Source organism: Oncorhynchus masou, chromosome 22 (genome assembly GCF_036934945.1).
Source record: "Oncorhynchus masou masou isolate Uvic2021 chromosome 22, UVic_Omas_1.1, whole genome shotgun sequence".
NCBI classification, from domain to species: Eukaryota; Metazoa; Chordata; class Actinopteri; order Salmoniformes; family Salmonidae; genus Oncorhynchus; species Oncorhynchus masou.
In genome coordinates this window covers 48,910,586-48,926,582 of record NC_088233.1, presented here as the reverse complement: position 1 = coordinate 48,926,582, position 15,997 = coordinate 48,910,586, and the positions used below count along the sequence as shown (strand labels likewise).

Here is a 15,997-nt window from a genome sequence, read left to right as displayed (position 1 = left end):
AGATTTGAAGGCATGACTAAACTTCCTTTGAACACTGCCCTAGATTGACTGTGTTTACTGTTTACCATATTTTTTGTAGAATATGACCCAAATCTCACTTGTTGTCAGTGAAAAGTGTGATTAGTGTGATTCTGTGCTCAGGGCCAGGCAGGCAGTCAGTCGCCCACTAGGGAGGCACCAATGATGTATATAAACCCGGCACCCTCTTCCTAAAGCCCACAGGGCATCCTGCTCTGAGATTAATGTTACTTCTCAAGAGACACACTCACAAAGTCACAAACACACACACAATTACTCATAATACAGAATACTAGTACACACACACACAGTCTCATAACTAGGTCCTAGGGTTTTTCCAAACCAGGACGCATCAGGACACACTCAAAGCCCTGGTCGTAACACACACACACACACACACACACACACACACACACACACACACACACACACACACACACACACACACACACACACACACACTAAATCAGCAGGAATGAGTCAAAAGCTTAAGCACCTTGGACTTAAAGCTCAATCCGAGATTTGCACAACTACAGCTGCTGTTTCTAAAAAGCCGAAAGCTCCTTCAAGCCCTCTTACAGTCTCAAGGTATTTTGTGTGGTGTAGGCCTATTCCTATACTGTTACGGAGGAGCATATGGCTTCGCAGTATTTAAGGGCAACACCATATTCTCTCTTGACAGACTTCACACCTTAGCAAGAGGACATAGGGACACACACAGAGAGACTCATGGGCTCCCGAGTGGCGCAGCGGTCTAAGGCACTGCTTGAGACGTCACTACAGACACCCTGGTTCGATTCCAGGCTGCATCACAACCGGCTGTGATTGGGAGTCCCGTAGGCCGCGCACAATTGGCTCAGCTCTTTCCATTACAGTTTGACCAGGCGAAAGCTATGATCCTTTATTGATGTCACTTCAATCAGTTTTGATAAAGGGGAAGAAACAGGTTAAAGAAGGATTTTTAAGCCTGGAGACAATTGAGACATGAATTGTGTATGTGTGTCATTCAGAGGGTGAATGTGCAAGACAAAAGATTTAATGGGGTATGGTAGTAGGTGCCAGGCGCAACGGTTTGAGTGTGTCAAGAACTGCAATGCTGCTGGGTTTTTCACACTCAACAGTTTTCTGTGTGTATCAAGAATGGCCCACCACCCAAAGGAGATCCAGCCAACTTGACATCTGTGGGAAGCATTGAAGTCAACATGGGTCAGTATCCCTGTGGAATGCTTTCAACACCTTGTAGAGTCCAATACCCAATGAATTGAGGCTGTTGTGGGTCAACTCAACATTACGAAAGATCATTTGAAAAATACAATTTTATGAAGTAAATGTATTCATTGGAATTGAAAGTTATTTGTTGATGTAAAAATCTAAACGTAACGATTTTAAGCTTGTGTCATTAGATTTGGGGTGAGACCGCAAGAAATTCTTGGGAAAGAAATGGGGTGCCCAGAAATAAATAAAAATATAATAATAATGGGTTCCCCAATGAAAAAGTTTGAATACCACTACCGTAGACCATGCTGGTTACCTCAAGAGCCATACAGACGCTGTAATCTGCCATACTTGGAGAGAGGGGGAGTGAGATAGAGAAGGTAGCCTGAGGAGGAAGGAGGGAGGGAGGACAATAGCCCTGGGACACTACCCATCCTGGGACATCTAGTGCTCCAGAGTGACGTGGTGTGTGAAGGAGGTTGGAGGCCAAGGACCAACTGGAGCAACAGGTCACAGGAGGCCAAGGGCCAACTGGAGTAACGGGTCACAGCAGGACACAGGGACCGAGTTGTTTTTGTCTCAGTCATAAATGTTTTTTATTTTTTTTACCTCTAGTTCAAAATGATACACAGCAAAAATCTATGGTAAGAACTTATTTTATCAATAAAACACCATACTGTAACTCTCTCACATGTCCTGGTATGGATTTCAGCTAGCAGTGTGCCAATTGTATAGATAGATGTATGGTCCCGGTATAGACATATGAAAAGATTGAAGCTATTGAGTGGATGAGCGCACACAGGATCATCAATACTCAGGCTTTGTTTGTGCACGAAGCAAAAACCAATACGGATCTAATTGTCATTGTTTGTAACGTGACCCAGATAGATCAATGCAGAGCAAGGTCATCTGGCAGCGTTGCATGTGACAGAGTACACGACACAGCCTGAGCATCTGAGCTAGTAGGCAGCGCTAGCGGCATGAGGTGTACACAGAGGCGTCATGCCCCTAAGGGGCACGTGACCCCTCAGATTTGTCCTGTTAAATCAAATCAAATCAAATTTTATTTGTCACATACACATGGTTAGCAGATGTTAATGCGAGTGTGGCGAAATGCTTGTGCTTCTAGTCCCGACAATGCAGTAATAACCAACAAGTAATCTAACTAACAATTCCAAAACTACTGTCTTATACACACAAGGGTAAGGGGATAAAGAATATGTACATAAAGATATATGAATGAGTGATGGTACAGAGCAGCATAGGCAAGATACAGTAGATGGTATCGAGTACAGTATATACATATGAGATGAGTATGTAAACAAAGTGGCATAGTTAAAGTGGCTAGTGATACATGTATTACATAAAGATGCAGTAGATGATATAGAGTACAGTATATACGTATACATATGAGATGAATATTGTAGGGTATGTAAACATTATACTAGGTAGCATTGTTTAAAGTGGCTAGTGATATATTTTACAGAATTTCCCATCAATTCCCATTATTAAAGTGGCTGGAGTTGAGTCAGTGTGTTGGCAGCAGCCACTCAATGTTAGTGGTGGCTGTTTAACAGTCTGATGGCCTTGAGATAGAAGCTGTTTTTGTCTTTCGGTCCCAGCTTTGATGCACCTGTACTGACCTCGCCTTCTGGATGATAGCGGGATGAACAGGCAGTGGCTCGGGTGGTTGTTGTCCTTGATGATCTTTATGGCCTTCCTGTAACATCGGGTGTTGTAGGTGTCCTGGAGGGCAGGTAGTTTGCCCCCGGTGATGCGTTGTGCAGACGTCACTACCCTCTGGAGAGCCTTACGGTTGTGGGCGGAGCAGTTGCCGTACCAGGCGGTGATACAGCCCGCCAGGATGCTCTCGATTGTGCATCTGTAGAAGTTTGTGAGTGCTTTTGGTGACAAGCCAAATTTCTTCAGCCTCCTGAGGTTGAAGAGGCGCTGCTGCGCCTTCTTCACGATGCTGTCTGTATGGGTGGACCAATTCAGTTTGTCTGTGATGTTTATGCCGAGGAACTTAAAACTTACTACCCTCTCCACTACTGTTCCATCGATGTGGATAGGGGGGTGTTCCCTCTGCTGTTTCCTGAAGTCCACAATCATCTCCTTAGTTTTGTTGACGTTGAGTGCAAGGTTATTTTCCTGACACCACACTCCGAGAGCCCTCACCTCCTCCCTATAGGCTGTCTCGTCGTTGTTGGTAATCAAGCCTACCACTGTTGTGTCGTCCGCAAACTTTATGATTGAGTTGGAGGCGTGCGTGAAAATAATAGTAATCATATTTTTTGGTTTCATTTTTTGCTGTCGTTTCTCTGTAATACTACCAGCCACCAAGCAATTTTATGAAGTTGGCTTTAACTAGCCCAAACACACTTGGTTCCCAATCTCATAAATAGCCTATCAGGCTATCAGTCAAGTTAGAGTAGCTAGCTTGTCTAACTATCTTAGCTGGCATGCCTGCTGGCAAGGTTGGTAGACTAAGAAAAGCAAGCAATTAATAAGACTCACATTCCTTTCAATCTTTTACCCAGGAGAGAAGATTTGGTTTCTTTAACAAAATAACCACCAGTCAGGAGGATAAAGACAGCTCAAGAGATATGCAGAAAAATAGACATTGCTATATAATTAAATATAATAATTATGGCTATAGATTGCAGGAAAAAGCTGTTTCAGGTGTTTGAAAAATGCCAATTCGCCAACTTTCCAACAAGGGCCTAGCCCCCTTCCAGACCACTCCCCAGCCATCCTCACGTACTTTATGCCCCCTCAGATGTTGGGGATGCATGACACCCCTGAGTGTACCATACAGTGTTGTGCACTCCTGTAGGCCCGTGAATAACGGCTTCCTTATACAGTATGTTTGCATTGTGATCCAATGACGTGGATGTGATCCATTGCCTCATGCCCATTGATGGTTAAACTGGCAGTGACTCGTTCCCTCTTTAAAAGGGACAATCTTTTGATTTTTTAAAACTTTCAAATTCATGATATAGCCATTGATTTTTTGAAGAAAGTACCTTATAAAATGCCTCATGAGCGGAGTTCAAATGTGAGAGTGGTCACATTTCTCCAGCCCCAACCCTTAGCTGTTTACAGAAACAAATGACAGGGTGGTAGTTTTGTTATAATTTCCAATCCCAGATTTCCCCTTTAAGGAATCCAGGTCAGAAAAGTCCCTGGCATGGGACACTGTCACAAACACCGGAATAATTATAACTGTGAATCCTTGTAATGTTGTATCATGTAATATTTGTTCATGTGTAAATCAATCCCATAAGGGATGGGCTGCCAATTAGCGATTTGACACCCCAAAAATGTACGAAATCATTTCATTTATTCGGAAGGGGTGCCCCCAACGGCAATATCGTGCCAGGTTTAGCCACAGTGCTGCTAAATTAAGTGTATGATAAAATTGATATTTGCTCAGTGAAAACCTTTTGGGGGCTAGCAGAAGTCCATAGAGATCCTCTAAAAATGTCCAAGGATATCCCTGGTTCCAGACTTTACCAGGCCTTGGTGTGGGACCATGAGTTATGTGTTGGTTCTTAATGAATATGCAGAGATTTGACAGTAGAGTTTTGTAGTCACAGATATCCTATAATTGAGGGTTATATGCTTCTTTTTATTTGTCATTCTATGATTGTAGTATTGTAGGTGGTCTGGCTATATACTGTGCGACAGAACGCTACAAGATTATAGCAACAGAAACATAAATTAGGTTGATTAGTGCAACGGACCTGAGCCCATTACGGTCTGGTGTTCTATCACCAATTTAGTAAAAATGACCTCCCCTCCTCAAACGCAGAGCAGTGCGTGACCAGTTGAGTCACAAAAACAGTCACACAAAAGTGCACACACCCACATAAACAGAAATGGATACACACACACACACAAACAAACTCCCCAGGGGGTGCAGAGCTCAATCTGGCCAATTTGGACTAGCCACATCCTGGGTGTGGTTGAAGCACCTCTTAAAATGAGAAATCTGCCTGCCACACACACACACGCGCTTACAAACACAGACACACACGTGCACTTACACACAACCCTAATTACAGACACACACACACTAATCTGTTGACAAACACCTCAAAATAACCAACACAGAATAAAACAGAAGTCGTCCCCAGTTTAACATTTAAGCTCTCAGAGGCCATTTCAGCAGTGCCATTTCAGTCTCACAGTTGCAGTCGTCTGAGCCTATTTAGGAGCTGACACTAAAGTGAGTAAACAGCATTGGACATGGCTTTCAGCATTAGACACTGCCTTCCCATTGAGGCTTTCAGGCCAATTTCACACAGCTGGTAGAAGTGCTGGTGCCAGACGTGAGTGGAGGCTGTGAGATTGTCGGGGCAGACTTAACTCACTTTTTTCTTCCCATTTTACCCCGGCAACAGGGAGTGGGAGTGCTGCGCTCAGGACCACTTCTGTTGGCTGGATGAGCATGAGAGCCCGATTTGTGTGTGTGTTTGCCAAGTATGCGTGTGTGTTCTCTAAGTGTGTGTGAGCTCGCCAATTGTATCTCTGTGTGTGTGTATGGTAGCTCGCCAAGTGTGTATGTGTGCCAGTGTGTTTTAGCGTGCAGGTGAGGAAGCCAACCTAGCTTCAACTGCTAGGGTACGCCTCCGTGTTGGCTGCTTTCTAAGAGTCACCTTGACTGAGCCTCTGTACCCTGCTCCCACCACACACTTTGACCAGAGTTTGCAGGAGCTGCCGAGGATGCGCTTCGCTCACACACACACACACACACACACACACACACACACACACACACACACACACACACACACACACACACACACACACACACACTACAGAGCAATAAAAATGTTCAAACAGGCATCAGGAATTCTAAACGAATAGGTAAGTTGGGAAACAGAGAAAGAATAGGCCAAGGACATGAACAGCACTTAGGGACCTCATATACTTCTGCTGTCAAATGAATAATCTTTACAGTCCTCCCCACGACATTATTTAATTAGCATAAAAGCTAGCTAGTGCTTAAGCTTTTACTTTCTGGGAAGTGGGTGATGTACTATGGAGTCAGGGCTTGGCCAATCACTGTTTTGTCGTGCACATAGATAAGCATGGCCGTGAACTTTTAAAGTCATGTTAAATGAATTATATTACATACATACATACATACATACATACATACATACATACATACATACATACATACATACATACATACATTACATACATACATACATACATACATACATACATACATACATACATACATACATACATACATACATACATACATACATACATACATACATACATACATACATACATACATACATACATACATACATACATACATACATACATACATACATACATACATACATACATACATACACACACACACACACACACACACACACACACACACACACACACACACACACACACACACACACACACACACACACACACACACACACACACACACACACACACACACACACACACACACACACACACACACACACACACACACACACACACACACAGTGGGGCAAAAAAATATTTAGTCAGCCACCAATTGTGCAAGTTCTCCAATTTAAAAAGATGAGAGAGGCCTGTAATTTTCATCATAGGTACACTTCAACTATGACAGTCAAAATGAAAAAAAAAAAATCCAGAAAATCACTTTAAAAATCCTACAATGAATTTATTTGCAAATTATGGTGGAAAATAAGTATTTGGTCAATAACAAAAGTTTCTCAATACTTCGTTATATACCCTTTGTTGGCAATGACAGAGGTCAAACGTTTTCTGTAAGTCTTCACAAGGTTTTCACACACTGTTGCTGGTATTTTGGCCCAGTCTTCCATACAGATCTCCTCTAGAGCAGTGATGTTTTGGGGCTGTTGCTGGGCAACACAGACTTTCAACTCCCTCCAAAGATTTTCTATGGGGTTGAGATCTGGAGACTGGCTAGGCCACTCCAGGACCTTGAAATGCTTCTTACGAAGCCACTCCTTCGTTGCCCGGGCGGTGTGTTTGGGATCATTGTCATGCTGAAAGACCCAGCCACGTTTCAGCTTCAATGCCCTTGCTGATGGAAGGAGGTTTTCACTCAAAATCTCACGATACATGGCCCCATTCATTCTTTCCTTTACACGGATCAGTCGTCCTGGTCCCTTTTCAGAAAAACAGCCCCAAAGCATGATGTTTCCACCCCCATGCTTCACAGTAGGTATGGTGTTCTTTGGATGCAACTCAGCATTCTTTTTCCTCCAAACACGCCGAGTTGAGTTTTTACCAAAAAGTTATATTTTGGTTTCATTTGACCATATGACATTCTCCCAATCTATTTCTGGATCATCCAAATGCTCTCTAGCAAACTTCAGAAGGGCATGGACATGTACTGGCTTAAGCAGGGGGACACGTCTGGCACTGCAGGATTTGAGTCCCTGGCGGCGTAGTGTGTTACTGATGGTAGGCTTTGTTACTTTGGTCCCAGCTCTCTGCAGGTCATTCACTAGGTCCCCCCGTGTGGTTCTGGGATTTTTGCTCACCGTTCTTGTGATCATTTTGACCCCACGGGGGAAGATCTTGTGTGGAGCCCCAGATCGAGGGAGATTATCAGTGGTCTTGTATGTCTTCCTAATAATTGCTCCCACGGTTGATTTCTTCAAACCAAGCTGCTTACCTATTGCAGATTCAGTCTTCCCAGCCTGGTGCAGGTCTACAATTTGGTTTCTGGTGTCCTTTGACAGCTCTTTGGTCTTAGCCATAGTGGAGTTTGGAGTGTGACTGTTTGAGATTGTGGACAGGTGTCTTTCATACTGATAACAAGTTCAAACAGGTGCCATTAATACAAGTAACGAGTGGAGGACAGAGGAGCCTCTTAATTAAAGAAGAAGTTACAGGTCTGTGAGAGTCAGAAATCTTGCTTATTTGTAGGTGACGATATACTTATTTTCCACAATAATTTGCAAATAAATTCATTAAAAATCCTACAATGTGATTTTCTGGATTATTTTTCTCATTTTGCCTGTCATAGTTGAAGTGGACCTATGATGAAAATTACAGGCCTCTCTCATCTTTTTAAGTGGGAGAACTTGCACAATTGGTGGCTGACTAAATGCTTTTTTGCACCACTGTATGTATATATATATATATATATACACACACACACACACACACACACACACACACACACACACACACACACAGTTGAATTCGGAAGTTTACATACACCTTAGCCAAATACATAAACTCTGTTTTTCACAATTCCTGACATTTAATCCTTGTAAAAATTCCCTGTCTTAGGTCAGTTAGGATCCCCACTTTATTTTAAGAATGTGAAATGTCAGAATAATAGTAAAGAGAATGATTTATTTCAGCTTTTATTTCTTTCTTTCATCACATTCCCAGTGGGTCAGAAGTTTACTTGAGTCAAACATTTTGGGTAGCTTACCAGAAGCTTCCCACAATAAGTTGGGTGAATTTTGCCCCATTCCTCCTGTCAGAGCTGGTGTAACTGATTCAGGTTTGTAGGCTTCCTTGCTCGCACACACTTTTTCAGTTCTGCCCACAAATGTTCTATAGGATGGAGGTCAGGGCTTTGTCCACAATGCTCCTTGACTTTGTTGTCCTTAAGCCATTTTGCCACTACTTTGGAAGTATGCTTGTGGTCATTGTCCATTTGGAAGACCCATTTGTGACCAAGCTTTAACTTCCTGACTGATGTCTTGAGATGTTGCTTCAATATATCCACATAATTTTCCATCCTCATGATGCCATCTATATTGTGAAGTGCACCAGTCCCTCCTGTAGCAAAGCACCCCCACAACAGGGTTGGTATGGTGTTCATCGGCTTGCAAGCCTCTCCCTTTTTCCTCCAAACATAACAATGGTCATTATGTCCAAACAGTTATATTTTTGTTTCTTCAGACCAGAGGACATTTCTCCAAAAAGTATGATCTTTGTCCCCATGTGCAGTTGTAAACCGTAGTCTAGCTTTTTTTAATGGCGGTTTTGGAGCAGTGGCTTCTTCCTTGCTGAGCAGCCTTTCAGATTATTTCGATATAGGACTCATTTTATTGTGGATATAGATACTTTTGTACCTGTTTCCTCCAGCATCTTCACAAGGTCCTTTGCTGTTGTTCTGGGATTGATACTTTTCGCACCAAAGCACGTTCATCTCTAGGAGACAGAACGCGTCTCCTTCCTGAGCGGTATGACGGCTGTGTGGTCCCATGGTGTTTGTACTTGCGTACTATTGTTTGTACAGATGAACGTGGTACCTTCAGGCATTTGCGAATTGCTCCCAAGGATGAACCACACTTGTGGAAGTCTACACTTCTTTTTCTGAGGTCATGGGTGATTTCCTTTGATTTTCCCATGATGCCAAGCAAAGAGGCACTGATTTTGAAGGTAGGCCTTGAAATACATCCACAGGTACACCTCCAATTGACTCAAATGTTGTCAATTAGCCTATCAGAAGCTTCCAAAGCCATGACATAATTGTCTGGAATTTTCCAAGCTGTTTAAAGGCGCAGTCAACTTAGAATATGTAAACTTCTGACCCACTGGAATTGTGATACTGTGAAATAATCTGTCTGTAAACAATTGTTGGAAAAATTACTTGTGTCATGCACAAAGTAGATGTCATAACCCACTTGCCAAAACTATAGTTTGTTAACAAGACATTTGTGGAGTGGTTGAAAAACTAGTTTTGATGACAGAGGACAGAGGAACCTCTTAAAGAAGAAGTTACAGGTCTGTGAGAGCCAGAAATCTTGCTTGTTTGTAGGTGACCAAATACTTATTTTCCACCATAATTTGCAAATAAATTCATAAAAAATCCTACAATGTGATTTTCTGGATTTTTTTTCTCATTTTGTCTGTCATAGTTGAAGTGTACCTATGATGAAAATTACAGGCCTCTCTCATCTTTTTAAGTGGGAGAACTTGCACAATTGGTGGCTGACTAAATACTTTTTTGCCCCACTGTATATATATGGGCATTAACATTTAGAGTCAAAATAGCATGCTTAGAGGCTGAAATCATTCACCTCCCAATTGAACCACGTATTGCCCAATAGGCAGTACCACCACAGTTCATTCACTTTGATGTCGGAGGGGAAAACTGAGTCAGAGTTGTTGACCTGATCGGACTCTTTCTGGTTTCTGTGTGCACGCTGCTGCGGATAAAAGGGAGGAAAAAAGTGCTGACCATTCTCTCTCTGTTTGGTATGATTGTGTGTGTCCCAGCCCCCACAGGCAGTGTCAGCCAGCAGAAGGGTTGAACACATAGAGCAAAGCACCTGGGCCCAAACAAAAGGACACAGCACATTTCACTCATTTAAAAAGCCCTTATATGAAATGTAAAAAAAAATAAATGTTGCTCTACTTTTGGGAAAGTACATGTACAGTATATATGGCTACATCCTTTCAAACTAAAATGAGATTCTTCGGTTGCTCCATTTGTCTTATTCTGTGTGATCGCAGCACACGGTCACCATCTGTCTCTTATGTGCAGCGCTTGAGGCGGCTCGGGGGCCAAGCACATTCTGCCAGTTGGGAGTTGAACCTTGCCATATCCGGAGAGACGCTCCTGTAAGGACAACAGCTGCGTGGGTTGAGAAACTCACTCACTGCCTCCTGGGCCTCTGTACCCATGTCAGAGTAACTGGTTTTATTGTATCACATGCTGCATTTACACAGGCAGCCCAATTCGGATCTTTTGTCAAATTAGTGGCAAAAGAGCTGATCTGATCGGTCAAAGACCAATTGGTGGAAAAAGATCAGAATTAAAAACACAGCCTTGTTTCTCTATGTCTAGTCTATTACAACAACACCTCCGACCTCTGGACATCATTGTTTCCATCCCAGGGGCTCAGTTCTTGTGATCGCCACAATGATGTGGTGAAAGTGGTGGTCAGTCGGAGTGTGTTGAGATATCCGTTTGAATCCACTTTTGTTTTTAAATCAACTTTGATATGATTCAAATTGGATATCAATCCACCGTTCTGCCTTAACAACATAACATTACAACATTTGCATCTTCATGCAAAGTAAATGGCGCCAAGCGTTTCACATTAGCATTTTCAAATTAATATTGGCAGCCATGTGCTTCCATACTAAAACAGCTTGTCTAATAGATTCTATGTGAATTTAAACTGGGCAGCTTGTAGTTGTGGAGTGGCTCTCATAAATGAATATTTGGCAGCCATGTGCTTCCATACTAAAACAGCTTGTCTAATAGATTCTATGTGAATGTAAACTGGGCAACTTATGGAGTCTCTCTTACTGTTCTGGCAGTGGACTCCGTCAAAGCCATCTTGGCACGTGCAGATGTACTCGCTGAAGACGTCCCCTCGGCGTGACTGGCCAGTCACCTCACAGATGGCATCGTTCTTGCAGGGGTTGGGGTTGCAGGGCCCTGGGTAGTAAATATAACTTATTATTAACCCTTATTGTACCAGGTAGGCTGACCGTGATCAAATTCTCTTTTTCCAGCAATGACCTAGGGCAGAGTAGCAAGGGAGGGGGAGAGGGAACGATCGTATTAGGATTGGAAATACAGTGTAGTAGAGGCAGCCTCTCAGAATCTTCCTCTAACACTGTCTATGTAACATCTGTCGGTGTATAACACCTTTATGAAGATGCTGAAAACACCCAATGAAGACTTCCTATATGCATTCATAACAGCTTGGGATTTTATTAGGATTCCCATTAACTGACGTCATAACGACAGCAAGTCTTCCTGGGATCCGACACATAACGAAAAAAATGACATTAGAGACAGTTGAAATACCTGAAAGGTAGCATTTAATCATTATATTCAGGGATCAGTATTTGTCCAGTCATGTTTGATCTCATTAGATGTATTTAAAAAAAAAATGTTTTCTTGATGGTGAATTGACTTTTTGCTTGGGAAATATGAGTTGGTATAACTGGCTTACATATAACTTTACAATTTAATACCTATCCTTGATACTCAAGTCAAAGACCTACAAATCGCTATATAATACAGACATGAATACTGTTCTTTTCTCCGTACCAGCCTCTGTGTCGTTGCAGGTGTCCCCGGTGTATCCATCGGGGCAGATACAGATGAAGGGGGCTCCGGCCCCGGTCACACAGATCCCTCCGTTACCGCAGACGTTTACCTCACAGTAGTCACCTGGGGGGAGAGAGGAACCGTGAGCATTATTGAAGTCAAGAGACCTTTTTCTCAAGGGAGAAAAGGCAATTGTTTATTTAACAATGTATAAAGATACAGTTCCCATAGGGAACAATGTTTCTAGCCTTGTAATTCATACAAAGTTAATAAATTAACCTTTATAAGGTCAAAAGAGCCTAACGTATTGGGAAAACAAATATAATATACACATTTGCCTGTTACACTGTGTGACGATTTCACATTCATAAATGTTTTAGCATAGCAAAAGGCCAGTTGGCTTTCCCGGGGGGGGGAGTGAAAGCGAGAGAGCGAGAGAGAGGGGGTCTGATAGTTTGGCATTTCCTGTCTGTGGTGACACAGAGTGATTGAGATAACACACTGACATCACACTGTATACTCCCACTTGTCCAGAACGACTCACAGGAGCAACAAGGGTTAAGTGCCTTACTCAAGAGCACATCAGAATTTTCATCTAAAATGGGCTTGGGGATTTGAACCAGCGACCTTTCGGTTAGTGGTCCACAATGCTCTTAATGGATAACCTACCTGCCACCCGTATTAGGCCAAGGGATGATACAGCACTGACTGTCATGAGTGGCTTGGCTGCGCTGGCCTAGCCTGCTGACACGGCAATACTAGACACAGACACTGGATGTTTCCAGTCACTAGTGTCTGGTTCCACTGTTGTCAGTTAGCCCACAGCATGTCAAGCTTTAGGGTAGGGAATCAAACCCTGCGTCCCAATAATCTTTACTTTCTCCTGAATGTGTGTACTTGTACACTGCTCTCCCACAAGTGTAAAACCATTGGATTGGAGTAGTCTCCAATATAGACAGTGATAAATCAGAAGGAACTTTGACAGTAAGTGGGGAACACTAGATTGCTATGAAGTGTTGCTTAAGACACTGTAGACTTGGCACTTTCCCAAATGGACACTGACCATTTGGATAATGTTCAAGGAAGTTGAGGTAAAACATATAGACAGACCGTATATAGGCCATCCAATTAGCTAATTATGGGTTCAACATAAAGTGAAAATAAGCTCATGTTCACAATAATACAGTGAGTGCCCTAAACAGACTCATCCAGACTGCTGCCTCATATTTAGTTCCCAGCCGCCCACCTCAAACATAAGTTGGAAAGTCGTAGGAGTAGTAGAGTGTTTGGAAAACTACTGTAAACTCCTGGAGGCTGTCATTTTGCTGAGGTTATAGTTCTTCTCAGCGGTCCTAGAGAGCCTGGCCTCCCACAAGGCCATGGTGAAAATGGCACGTTCATGAGAGACTCCAAACTTCCTGTGTCTCAGTCTTCCCCTTCTATATTTCTCTGGCATCAAAAACACACCAGAACCTCTGTGCAAAGTTTATCCAGGGTGAACATGGCTCAAAGACGTGCCCGTGGAGCTCACGTCTTCATATCCTGTTTTGGGAATAGACTAAATGTGGTTTCAGTAAAGTAGCTCCCCTTTAAGTGAAGAGGCATTGGCCCTGTTCAAATACTTTAAAGTCCACACATCCTTCCTCATTCTCTAGAGGTAATCACAGATCATAAGTGTTTGATTTCGATAAGATAAAAGAAAATCTGCCACCTAATTGCTTTTCCACAATCTAACAAATTCAGATGTGAGGAAAGGATGCATTTCAACATATTCAAAAAGGGGGCCATCGTCCAAGACCTTTTTGGTCTTCCTCAGTCAGATCTTCATATTTAGGTGGGGAATTACAAATGCCATCCATCTTCTTCTTCACAATGTACCGTCTCTCTGTTTGGCAAGAACCTGCTAGTAGAAATAGATACTGGACAGATGTGAATGCGTGATACATTTGCACCAACATCCTTTTTCGATATGTAGCCTAAAGCCAAGTCATCAACATGCATTTCCCAGGGATATCCGTGTTACAGTGATGTCATGGCCTTGATGGTGTTTTGAGTCTCAGTCTCTGGAAAGTTACAACATGGCAAAGCCTTGGCTGGCAGCACCCACACAACCTTATCTAAATGTTTCTGCCTGTTTATCTTCAGGAAGGAATAAAAACCTCCCTCTTCCTACCAAAGCTCCTTCAGAAAAACCTTGATAGCTAAGCAAAATGTAGGCCTAGAATGACCTTCTGAACAACGACCTAACTGGGCCGTGTTGGTATACGATAGCGAAACTATTTTGCGACGAAAAACAAAAAGTTGTGCTGATAGTACCTTGCCGTTTCACAGAGTTTTCTTTTATTTGGTGCCTACTGAGAACGGCCCTGGTCTTACAAGCTGATCTGTGGATCATGTGCTACTTTTAGGGATTGTGAGGAAATTAAATTAGGGGCACAATTGTTGTCAAATGGTTAAGGCTTAGAAATGGTGGTCTAACCACAATGACTCCCTACAAATTCCCTTTACCTCATGTAGTAACCAAAAAAGTAACCAAATCTAAATATATTTTATATTTGAGATTCTTCAAAGTAGCCATCCTTTGCCTTGATGACAGCTTTGCAAACTATTGGCATTCTCTCAACCAGCTTCGTGAGGTAGTTACCTGGAATGCATTTCACAGGTGTACCTTGTTAAAAGTTAATTTGTGGAATTTCTTTCCTTCTTAATGCGTTTGAGCCAATCGGTTGTGCTGTGACAAGGTGGGGGTGGTATAGCCCTAATTGATAGCCCTAATTGGTAAAAGCCCAAGTCCATTTTATGGCTAGAACAGCTCAAATAAGCAAATGAGTAAATAGTCTTTAAGGATCGGCCCCTTTTTTTCAATTTTCGCATAAAATGACATACCCAAATCTAACTGCCTGTAGCTCAGGCCCTGAAGCAAGGATATGCATTTTCTTGGTACCACTGGAAAGGAAACACTTTGAAGTTTGTGGAAATGTTAAAGCAATGTAGGATGATAAAATATTTTAGATCTGGTAGAAGATAATACAAAGAAAAAAAACACTTATTTTTTTGCACCATCATCTTTGAAATGCAAGAGAAAGGCCATAATGTATTATTCCAGCCAAGGTGCAATTTAGATTTTGGCCACTAGATGGCAGCAGTGTATGTGCAACGTTTTAGTCTGATCTAATGAACCATTGCATTTCTGTTCAAAATTTTGTTACAAAACTGCCCAATATGCCCAATTTGTTAATTAATAAATGTTCATGTTCAAAACTGTGCACTCTCAAACAATGGCACAGTATTCTTTCACTGTAATAGCTACTGTAAATTGGACAGTGCAGTTAGATTAACAAGAATTTAATCTCTCCTGGGAAATGTTCTAGTTACATACAACCCCATTCTAACTGCATTAGCCTATGTTAGCTTAACCGTCCCGCAGGGGACCCACCAATTCTGAAGAAGGTCAGTCAATACGGAAAAATTTCAGGAACTTTTAAAGTTTCTTCAAGGGCCATTGCAAAAACCATCCAGCTCTATGATGAAACTGGCTCTCATGAGGACCACCACAGGAAAGGATGACCCTGACTTACCACTACTGCAGAGGATAAGTTCATTAGGGTTACCAGCCTCAGAAATTGCAGCCCAAATAAATGCTTCAAAGAGTTCAAGCAACAGACACGTCTCAACATTAACTGTTCAGAGGAGAAATCAGGCCTTCATGGTCGACATTGGCGGATG

The 15,997-nt window shown here is 42.4% G+C and overlaps 1 protein-coding gene across 4 annotated transcripts in view; it reads right to left on the bottom strand.

Moving 5' to 3' along the window:
• Positions 1 to 15,997, bottom strand: part of LOC135509629 (lactadherin-like) — a 47,049-nt gene that overhangs the window by 12,659 nt on the left and 18,393 nt on the right. For all 4 annotated transcript variants that reach the window (XM_064930434.1, XM_064930432.1, XM_064930431.1 and 1 more), the window contains exons 2-3: positions 12,272 to 12,394; positions 11,519 to 11,650 (exon numbers count right to left, since the gene is read on the bottom strand). In XM_064930434.1, coding sequence (XP_064786506.1) covers positions 11,519 to 11,650; positions 12,272 to 12,394 — 255 coding nt within the window. The remainder of the gene's footprint in view (positions 1 to 11,518; positions 11,651 to 12,271; positions 12,395 to 15,997) is intronic.